At 42.2% G+C, this 11,577-nt stretch overlaps 2 protein-coding genes across 2 annotated transcripts in view; both read right to left on the bottom strand.

Annotated features, from left to right (window-relative positions):
- The window catches only part of LOC118422680 (unhealthy ribosome biogenesis protein 2 homolog), a 3,591-nt gene extending 3,350 nt beyond the window's left edge, over positions 1-241 (bottom strand). Inside the window, exon 1 of the mRNA XM_035830374.1 lies at positions 41-241. Within this exon, the coding sequence (XP_035686267.1) occupies positions 41-170 (130 nt within the window). The 5' untranslated portion in view covers positions 171-241. The remainder of the gene's footprint in view (positions 1-40) is intronic.
- A 15-nt stretch (positions 242-256) lies between these two features.
- The window catches only part of LOC118422446 (unhealthy ribosome biogenesis protein 2 homolog), a gene marked incomplete in the record, with an annotated part of 26,468 nt that continues 15,147 nt past the window's right edge, over positions 257-11,577 (bottom strand). Inside the window, 13 exon segments of the mRNA XM_035830025.1 lie at positions 257-365; positions 1,274-1,396; positions 2,088-2,192; positions 2,564-2,697; positions 3,675-3,825; positions 4,252-4,330; positions 4,719-4,930; positions 5,738-5,995; positions 6,559-6,698; positions 7,057-7,165; positions 7,732-7,957; positions 9,214-9,339; positions 10,013-10,176. Coding sequence (XP_035685918.1) covers positions 318-365; positions 1,274-1,396; positions 2,088-2,192; positions 2,564-2,697; positions 3,675-3,825; positions 4,252-4,330; positions 4,719-4,930; positions 5,738-5,995; positions 6,559-6,698; positions 7,057-7,165; positions 7,732-7,957; positions 9,214-9,339; positions 10,013-10,176 — 1,875 coding nt within the window.

The following is an 11,577-nucleotide window of genomic DNA, read 5'->3' as shown; positions in this document are numbered from 1 at the left end:
ATGAAATGTCAAAGTGTAATCTGCCATGATCCAAGGATATTTCTGCAGCAGGCCATCAGTGATGGGACGGCATTCCTGGCCACCTTGGTGTGATGCTGCAGTAGGCTGGTTAACACTCTGCAGGTGGCGTGAAAAGCAGTGGCAAAAGTCTTGCCTGGCAGGCTCTGCATCTGCACACTTAGGCATCCGTGCAGAGCTGCACCGGCCACATGGTCTGGTAGGCTCCCCTAAACCAAACAGAAATACTGTTAGCACATTTCAGCTTATTTTTGAACTTGGTTTGCCTTGAATGACCTGTCCATGGTGCTGAACATAACCTAGCATCCATGTAGAGCTGCACCGGCCACGTGGTCTGGTAGGCTTCCCTAAAGCAAACAGAAATACTTTATGAGGCTGAAAGTACATTTTCAGCTGACATTTGATATTTTCAGTTGGTTCTTGAACTTGGTTTGCCTTAAATGACCTGTGCGTGGGGCTGAACATAACTAACACATTGGCAAATGCATTTGTCCTTGGTGCTGAAAATCTTTCATACACAGTCAAGCAGACCTGGGAACACGATTCATACATAACTTCCACAAAAATTACTTGTATCTTTCAAAAAGGTTTATGACATCGTAGATCTGGTATGGGACACTACTACGGTATGAGGCTAAAAGCATATTTCTTCTAGTTCTTGAACTTGGTTTGCCTTAAATGACCTGTCCATGGTGCTGAACATAACCTACACATTGACATTGGTATTTGGTGTTGAACGCCTTTCATACACAGACAAACAGACCTGAACACAATTCATACAAAAATCTCCCACAAAAATCTCCCACAAAAACTCCCACAAAAATTACTTGTATCTTTCAAAATGATCATGCCATCATGGATCTGTTATGGGACACTCATACAAAATGTACTGTCTGAGGCTGAAAGCATATTTCTTCTTGTTCTTTAACTTATTTTGCCTAGAATGACCTGTCCATGGTGCTGAACATAACCTAAACATTGGTAAATGCATTTGTCCTTGGTGCTGAACACCTTCCATAAATGGACGAAGAGACCTGTGATGGTATTGAACACCATTCATACATAACTTTAACAAAAATTACCTGTAGCCTTCAGATCTTTCGCCCCCTTCTTTTTTGAATTTTTCAACATTAAGTTATATAGATACACAAACACAGAAAAAAACTAAGAAAAATCTATTGTCCCTTATTGTATACATAACAGGTCATATCATTTCATAGCCTTCAGATCTTATAGATCTGTATGAGACACTAACCTGTCCAACCTGCAGCATGGCAGCAGTTGTTTGCAGACTGGGTACAACAGTCTGCTTTAGAACATCATCCACTGTAACTTTACTGCATGACTTCTGAAGTAAAACTTGGAGCTGCAGCACCAACTGTAGAGGAGATAGAAAGTTAGAAGACATTAGATGGAGAAACTACTAGTAATACATGCAATACACTGCTTAGTTATATATTAATTTTCTGGTCTGTCTTTCTATTCAGTTTAGCGTCCGTTGTTCCCCGTCTTGTGAGGGTTGGACGTTGCAGGATGTCACTCAGGCTATAGATAATGGTGTTAAGTACAGATATTAGCTACTAGCACAATGATTTGAAATGACACTTGCAGCTAGTTGAGACAGGTACACCATCATCAATATTTCAGCTAAAACCTGCCTACTGGCTACCTGCCTAAGTGCTTAGGCCAGAGACTGGCCCCTTGCTCCTCTCCATCAGAACTCTCCATGTTGCACGGTCCTTTGCACTTTAGACTCAGTCCAGTGTCTTTCGTAATTTGATCCTTTCAGAGGTACATCCCATGGCCTTGGCATGAAATACATCTATTTAATATGGCATGAAATACTGTAAATGCATTTAATTTCGTGGGGATTTAATTTCGCGGTAGAGGGAAAAAGAACTTTTCGCGGTGGATTTAAGTTCGCGGTATTACCATAGACTGCAATCTAATATCATAACAGAAAAATGTTCGCGGTGGTTTTAAATTCGCAGTAAGTGGTCACCGCGAAAACCGCGAACATTAATCCACCGCGAACATTTCTGCATTTACAGTATATCTATTTGGAGTACCTGTGGTAAAATGCTGTTGACGGCATCTCTCTTCTCATCCTTCCACTCCTCCCTCAGTACCAGCTGCCACAGCTGGAGAGCAGCACACACGGACGCGTCACCGTCCTGCAGACAGTCACAACATTTGTTTTGTTTGTTTCTTTGTTTTATTAGGATCTTCATAAGTGATCAGGGCTCAAAATACTTTTTTCTGCATTGGAAATAACCTGCACCAGACAAATTTTACCTGCACCACTCAAAATTTAGGAAGTATGTATGTCTGTATGTATGTATGTACGTGCATAGGCCAGGAACTGGCCCCTTGCAAAGGGAGGTATGGATCATACTAAAATCTGTTCAGAAACCAAAGTTAGCAAACCTTTATGACATCTACATAGAAAGTGAATTCAATTTGTAAAGGGTAAAAACACCCCAAGAACATTGTATTATTACAATAAGCTAAACCATAGTACATATTAAGTAAACTTGCTCCTCACCAAGTGCTGTTGCAGACCCTCTATGTATGTGCAGAACTGCTCAGGCTGGGAACATCTGCACACAATCAGCAGCAAGGCTTCTGCCTCTGCCACAACATCTGCCATGTCTGGTGATGATGCTGATTCTGAAGGCTCTGGGATTTAGATTTAGAACACATGCTGTAGTTCTGCCAGGTTTTAATCATACTCAAAATGATAGACACAGGGCAATTGAAAACAAACCTGCCTTGCAGGATTGTTACATGTAGTGCAGAAGATGCACTCTGAAGGATTACCAAAATCAATTTGTTAGAAGTACACGTCTTTATACGACTGAATTCAATTCCTCACCTTTAATCTGACAATGGCTCAAAAAGTACACATGACGTTCTTGACGAGTATGCAAAAAGATTTCCCTTGTTGATATTCGAAATGTCAGAAAGCATAGTTTGGATAGCACAGCACATTTCCCATTTGTCACAGCAAATAGTGATCACAAGCATGCCAAGACTACCTTCAAAGGAATAGGTATAGGTGTTGGACATATTTCTCCATGACCATTATCATTGTCTACAGCCGTGTGGCGCGCTGATAAACCCAATCTCAAAAGTTGAGCAATGGACAGTCAGACAGTCTGGTCAGTACTTGGATGGGAGACCAGCCAAGGACGACCGGATGCTGTAGCCCAACCTAGCATTCATGAAATCGTCTATCAGAAGGGACGTAAAACGGGGGTCACGCGTTTGAGGAGGCGCCTCTATCACGTAAATCAGCCTCATTACTAAAAAAAAAATTGTGTACCCACTGGCTGCAAATGCACTTAAAATATCTATTATACAAATGAATACATTAACATGAATACATAAACATTCATCCCCAGTCAGCATAAGAACCCCCACATGTGCGATGGTGCGGTGTGCGTTGGAACAAATTAAGTCTGGAGTAGCCTGCTGGAGTTGGTGATTCATTACAAGTCACCTGCACGGAGGCCTGGCAAACCTCCGTTTCGTATTAGCCAGAAAAGGCTTGTAATCTGTTGAAACAACACATTTCCACACACATCCCTACAATCCGTCCCTTTGTCGACTCTTTGGCAGATGTACATTATCGGAAGAACAGAACAGAACAGTACCTTCCTTGTTGGTGGAGTGAACGCTGAGTAGCAGCTGCACCGCCAGGTTGTACACAGTTGGCTCAAACTCCTCAGGAAGGACTGCCTGCCACTTGGGCACTCCACCTGCCACGGTCTTCAGAAAGCCCAGGCAGGCCCTGATGTTCTGTAGCTGCATAAGAAGCAACACATCACATTCATTCACAAGCTGTCAAGAGTCATGAGACTACAGTTCAATTATCTATAGAAGAATACATCTGAAAACAACATCATCTCCTGCTTATTCCTCTCAGATGCCTTCCTCCACAGCATATTCTGGACACACTAACGTTACATCAATCTCATCTACAAAAGCCCTGGGTGATCCTAATCAACTTTTTATTGTATATAGACTGTATTTGTGTTGTTGAATTGTGTGTTTTGATATTTATTGTTCACGTGATATGGGACAAGTGCCTGCAATAAAGTTGAAATAATACAAAGTGTCCTTGTACTACACAGGCACTGGGACTGTTCCAACAGAGGTACGATATCACAAATCATACAATAGGTAACATCTGAATCACAGGGATTTTTAGTATAGACTTGTGACACTTACATTTGCCTGAATCTCTGTCAGCATGGTCTTCAGGCTGCAAACATGGCGCTCAATACAAGGAGTCCAGTCCTCACCAACTCTGTAATGAAAACAAAACCGGATACATGTTGTAAGATGTTCTTTGACTTGAAGCGTTGGATTAATTCCGACGGTATGTAGTTATCATTGTTATCTTGCTAAACCAAGAAATATCATGAGTTACTTCCCTAGCCCTTCTCAAGATATTACAGGATGACCCCCTGACCATGCCCATATATGGTGTGATCCATGGAAGAGGCAAGCTCCTTCTCTGCAGGGAAGGTGCTTTGGCTGTCTTTGGGTCATTAGACAAATGCCTACTTGACCCATTTCTCAGAACAGAGCAGGGTAAGAGTGACTAATCCAGTCTTCTACTAAGTTCTGGCATGAGGATCTTGGAAAGTACAAGGGATTCACAAGATAGTGCAGGGGCACCCTGTTACACTTACTGTGACTCTCCCATCTGAACCCTGAGCGCAGCAGCCATGGCAGTGGTGACAGCTGGCAGGTCCACTGATGGTACATGTTTCACCACAGCAACAGCTGGCGGGCCCACTGATGGTACATGTACCACTGCAGCAACAGACATGGCCAGTTGCCTGGTACAGGAGGCGATGATGTCACCCTGGACTGTAGGCACTTTCACCTTGTTCTGCATAACCTGACATGATAGAGAAGAGATGTAATACAACTCACATGGATGAGTTGGGAGGTCGCGTGGTGTAATCGGCAACGCTTTGGGCTCAGGCCCAAGAGGTCCCGAGTTCGAAACCTGCCATGTCTACGATCTTGTGCCTTTGGGAAAGGCACTTGACACGACTTTCCTCACTTCACTCAGGTGAAAAACAAGTACCTGAGTCACATCTCTGCACCTGCAGGGAGACTGCATAATAACGGGCTATGTAGCAATAAACAAGTCTAATCTTTTAATGAAAGCAAAAGTCTTATACAGTCTCATGAATAAATGACTAAACCTAAGTTTTTTTATGAATGTTATGGATAAAGTTGAGGTGCAGAGGATTTACAGAATGTCCCTACAACTATAATTAGTAACTGGGGCTCTGGGGCACACTTACGTGCGAATGATTTAAAAGAAAGGCCATATCCATCAATAGTTACCATGTAGTAACTGTTACAGATAACTTCAAAGCTGGGGTAGCCAAGCACTACGACCACCCCAGCTCTACCCAGCTGTAAAAAATGATAGGAGCTTATACCCACTGTGGCAATGTACAGTATCACAATGTTTATTTTTTTGTTTGTTCCATGCATCACTTTCTTGTTGATTGTTCGCACCACCACTGACCACACTATGGTAAGACCTCTAAGTTTGTCATAGACTTCATGCTCCACACTGGGTTTTGTCTAGTAATATGTGGACATAGATGTAGATGTAGTCACTTGAATGAACAATTTGTGTCAAAGTAACTCATAATGCTATGACCCAACAAAAGTGAAAGACACAAACCATGAGTCCAGCTGACAGAGTGCAGCCTGCAGAGATGAACAGCCAGTCCAGTCTGTGCCGCTCATGTGGTGCACGTAAGTCCAGTCTGTGCCCATCACGTGATGCAGGTGACTGGGACAGGCTCCGCATGGCTTCACACAGGTGTGTTGTGAAGCTGGGCAGGGTGGACGTGCCCTCAGCTGACCTCACCACGGACCACAACAGGTGGTACATCAGATCCTGGTAGGTGTCATCCAGAGACATGGACTGTGACTTGTCCTGCGGATGAAATATGTCAGGTGTAAATATTAAGCAGTTCACAAATGCAGGGCTCGAAATACTACCTGCATATGCAGGTTAGTGCAGGTAAAATTGGAACTGTGCAGGCATTTCTGGTGTCTACCTGTCCTGGTCCATGGACTGGGGATACATAAATATTGTATAATGTAGGTATATATGGATTGTTCTTAGCTGCATTGGCTGTTACCACCTATAAAGTATAAAAGAAAAAAATAGCAATGGTTCCTGACACTTCCTAAATTCAGAGTAGTGCAGGTAAAAATTTTTCTGGTACAGGTAATTTTCAATGTTACCTGAACCAGTGCAGGTATGCAGAAAAAAGTATTTCAAGCTCTACTGAGTCTTGCATCTGATGAGTGGACATCTTCAGTGAACAAAGCAGGATCAAAGCTAGACCAAGCAAGAATCAAGTTGTCACAAATAACATTTAAGTATTAGCACTAACAAGACAGCAGTGATGCAATAAACATTCTCTTAAGGAACACATATTGAACTTGGCCAATACAAAGTTTGCAATGGCGTGGTGACTGTAGTATGTTTACCTGAGTTCGTTCACAAGTTAGTAGAAGGCACTTCATAGTGACTGCTGCATCTAAGGTTTGCCAAAGACTGGTTTTCCTCTGTCCAGTCATGACATCTCTCAGCACCTCCAGGTTTGTTCTCAGGACAGCTGGAGCATAGTCTGAACAAACAGAACAAACAAAATGTCAGCTTCAACATGCCGACACTATCAGACACATAACAATCAAATGCAACACTCACACTCACTCACTCTCCGGCTTATTGTCTGTTGTTCCCCATCCTGTGGGGTTTAGACGTGCTTGCACATAGATGAGGGGGCTTGATGGCAGCTCGCCAGCGTCCTCTATCATTTGGGTTGACACTGTGTAGGTTGAGGAAGCGTATTTGTTCCCTTGTGTTGTCCGTCCATCTCTTTCGAGGTGTACAAAAAGTACAAAAACATGTACAAAATACCACCGAAGCAGCAGAAAAGGGGTCTCCTAACAGTACAATTCTTCTTGTGGTATCTGGGGGATTACCTGAAACACTGTGTGAAGCCCCCAGTAGACAGTTGACAGCGAGACAGCCGAGAACACAGCGGACTGAGCTGACACCTGACAGGCACTGCAGCGGCAGCCGTTGCAGCACCTGAGACAAGACCAAGGTGGCAGTGTACGGTCATTTAGCCTATAGCCATTGAAGAAGCTGTACACAGTGAAACTAGTTTGGACAACAGGCTGAATATTAAAAGGTTCAAAACTTGAACTATGCGGCTCCAGATGTCTTTCTGAGGGACAATTTCAGTGTGCAAGATGTTGAATGAATCTACTCTACTATTACTGCATACCAAGGTTAGTGTTCAGTTACAATTACATCAATGCTTGTTTTATTTCTGCTTGTACCACCTTACCAACTGCAGATTTCTGAGACAATTAAGACATGAGGACAATCATTCACATTTGTCAAATTTGCCAAAGTGTAAATCTATGGCAAGTTTCTTTCTTCCTTAGTCTCATGGACACAACAGAGAATAAAACGAGACTGACATACATTTTGTAGGTCAGGATCTCAAGTGTAGATTTCTGTGACAATTTGAAAAAAGCCATGAAGACATCTAATCATATTCACCAAACTGTTGATTTACAGAAAGTTTCTTTCCTCCTTAGCCTTGTGACTAAAACACAATGACATAGATCAGGCTCTCAAGTGCATACCTTGAAGTAATGGCACATCATTTGTAACTGCTTCCCTGATAGATATACAGTACACTTCTTTTGCACAGCTTTCTGAAGACTCTGTAGTGCGACTGCTGCTGATGTGATGGCTTTTGACAGTTGGGGTGTGTCCTCCTCTGGTCCAGTGGTAGCTGACACAGGATGGAAGTCTTCACTTAGTTCCTGCAGCACCTTCACACACAGTCTGATGACTGATGCATTCCTGCTGTACAACAGCAACACGATGTTACAATTGTATCAATATTCACCGAAGTCTTTTCTGACTTAGGAGCATTGGGTGATGCCAAGACAGGGCTCGAAATACCACCTGCATATGCAGGTTTGTGCAGGTCAAATTGGAGCTGTGCAGCTATTTCTGATGTTTACCTGCACATAACCTGCACTGGCCCATATGCTGGGCTTACATATGCATGTTTCATGATGTGGACATTTACTAGCTGCATTGTACTGTTACCACCTATGAAGTATGAAAGGAAATAATGGAAATGGTTTCTGAACAGATTTTAGTATGATCCACACTTCCTAAATTTTGAGTGGTGCAGGTAAAATTTGTCTGGTGCAGGTTATGTTACCTGCACCAGTGCAGAAACAAGTGCTTTTAAAAAAGCTGGCATTTTGCCAAGGTTTGCGTGTGTGAACGTTTTTTTTCTAGTTATCAAAATGTCATATAAATAGAACAGAGTAACTAAACCTGATATGGGCACATGGAGAGATTCACAAATATGCAAATGACTTTATGTCCAGAAATATGAAAATGAATATGTTTAGTGAAACTTTTTGTCATACAGTATGTAGTAATTTTCGAGAAAATCAGTTTGTTTTTGTGTAATTCTGTGATATAGATGTTGTATGGGCATTTTATGGAAAGTTAGAATGACATACAAGCAGAGTATCGCACGTCTCACGGTTCGTTCATTCAAACATCCCAACAGCAAAAAAATGCAGAAGTAGAACAGGTGCAAAGGTGAGTTTTAATGTTCTATACAAAAGTATTGTTAATTAGTATTTCAATGGATGTAAAAATTAGTATTTTAATGGATGTAAAAGAAGAAAAAAAAGACAGTTAAAAAAAGATTTCCGCCCCGGAATCGAACCCGATGCATTGGTTTACAATGCGCAAATTCTCCCACTGCGCTAGAGCGAACATGTTGATGAGTCAGTCGTTTTAACAGGTATAGAAATGTTCGGCATGGATTGAACAGGTCCGTTCATTCCAACATCACAACATCTCAACATAACAACGGCGACTACTCCGGCCACAAGGCATTTTGCCACTGTAAGCGTCAAAATGCAAAAAGTATTTTGAGCCCTGCAAGATCAGAGAGAAAGAATGACTCCGCAAATGGTTTCAGACATCTTTCCATTTCAAGAGAGGTCTCTTCTACATATGCCTCTCCCCACTTCCCATTCTCATTCTAGTGTCTTGTACACTGTCCTCGTCAAGCTGGTACACTGACTCACCTGCAGTCTACAGAGTCTGCCAGGCCCCTGAGGATGGCAGTGATCATGGCTTCCTGCATGGGCAGCAGCTCCAGATAGGTGGCGCTCTGCAGCAGGTCTGCAGATATCATGGCTCTGGTCACCAGCCTGGAGGGAGCACAGTCATGTCTGTAAGCACCAAACTGTTCAACATGGGTTTTAACTGTTCTTGGTGGGAGACCAATGTGCTGATGTTGGCAGATTGGCGCACCAAATTTGTAGCGTGGTTTTGGCACACAATTAGACAGTAGTGGAACAGGCTTGGTCGACGTCACTCCACAATAAGGGAAATACACTATCTCTGAGCTGTCATTTTCCCAAGCTACGAATGATGTCCACTGTACGGGAAAGTCGTGTTAAGTGCCTTTCCCAAGGGCACAACATCTGGGCATGGTGGGTATCAAACTCAGAACGTTTCGATTCCATGCCAAACGCTCTACCAGTTACGCCACACTTATGCTACTGTTCAACACTAGTCATATTACTTTTTAGCCTAAAAGAACAGGAAAACTAGTTATGTTATTGCCTTGTGTTAAGGACAAAACTGTTACTTTCAGTCAAGAAGCAGGAAAGTATTCAGGACAAGCGTCACATAATTCCTTCCAATAGGTTTATATATGCGACAATAGGCGTGCACATACATGTATTTCCAAAATCGTATCCAGTTGCTTGAGTAACTGCTTTTGGGCACATTATATTACCTGGATGTCTAACCTTCATCAACGAGTGCACATATATGAACGCCAGAAGACCGTGCAGGCAGTGTATGACAGTGCCTTACCTGGCTGACATGTTTGGGCAGCTCTCAGTGACTACAGTCTGTAGAAGGCTGTGTGCCCAAAGTGCTAACTGACGCTGGGTACACAGTGGGACAATCAGGCCAATGTTGCTGCAGAGGAGGTACCAGCGGGCTGTGGAGTAGCTGTCACTTGTCACACTTGTGACCTGGGTAAACAAAAAATTACAGTCAATCCTCAAATGGGGTAGGGAATCTCCCGAGCAACATTCGTAACGCCTACATCGCCTATTGAGTCTACTCTCCAAGCAGAGGTTAGGCTCCGGCTGTTTTCGCAACGTTTTATTAGTTGTTTTTATCGGGCTTTCTATTTTGTCTTTTTTTTTTTGCTGTGTCTGACCTAGTCAGAAACGTTGAAAAAACAGCCGGAGCCTAACCTCTGCTTGGAGAGTACATTGAGTCAGTGAATCAAGCGTTTCTAAGCTTGATGTTTCTGACTTGCAGAAGAGATGCTGCTAAATTTATCTCTATGGGCCGCTCTTCATCACCATGATGGTAACATCAGGCCCTACGATCTTAATTACCTTTGCCAGAATGGCTAAGGTTATGTTTTGGGCTTGTGAGTCTGTGTGTGTGTCTGTCTGTCTGTTAACAGCATAACTCAAGAAGTCTTGGATGGATCCCGATAATATTTGGTAGGTGGGTAGGGGTCGGGAAAACGAAGGTCAAGTTCGATAATGGGGCCCCTAGCGGCTTGCTAAGGTACTGCAGCAGAACCTCAATTTTTGATATCTCGTGTTCTGGACATGCTGTGATCATAATTTTTGAGTGGTAGATAGCCCTCGAGGCAGAGAGTAAGTGCTGTGAGTTTGGGCCCCCTAGCGGCTTTTTTGGAACTGCAGGCACCGGTTTCCTTTCAAACTTTGGATGAGAATAACTCTACAACGTGTTGACGGATCGTCATGATTTTTGGTATGTAGATAGAATGAGTGATGACTTACATAATGGTATACTAATTATGCAAATCAGCAGCTAATTTGCATAATTAATGAGGAAAAATTATAAATCCACTACATTCCATGATAGGACTTTCAAACTTGTCACATATGTAGCTGGGAAGGAGAGAAATGTCGACAGATATCAATTATGCAAATGATGACCTCATTTGCATAATTGATGAGAAAATATAAACATGTTGACGGATCATCATGTTTTTTTGTATGTAGGTAGCGTAAGTGAAGACCTACATAATGAGATAACAATTATGCAAATCAACAGCTAATTTGCATAATTAATGAGGATATTTTATAAATTCACTACATTCCATGATAGGGCTTTAAAACTTGTCACATATGTACCTGAGAAAGAGAGAAATGTCAAACATATTTATCATGCAAATGATGATCTCATTTGCATAATTAATGAGAAAATATTAACGTTTTGACGGATCGTCATGATTTTCGGCATGTAGATAGCCTAAATGAAGACTTATATAATGCGATACTTATTATGCAAGTTAACAGCTAATTTACATAATTGATTAGGAAAAGTTCATAAATCCACTGCATTCCATTATAGTACTTTCATCAAAAGTGTCACATATGTAACTG

This window comes from Branchiostoma floridae, chromosome 1, assembly GCF_000003815.2.
Source record: "Branchiostoma floridae strain S238N-H82 chromosome 1, Bfl_VNyyK, whole genome shotgun sequence".
Lineage (NCBI taxonomy): Eukaryota > Metazoa > Chordata > Leptocardii > Amphioxiformes > Branchiostomatidae > Branchiostoma > Branchiostoma floridae.
Note: the sequence above shows the minus strand (reverse complement) of the source record. Positions and strands in the feature narration are given on the sequence as shown.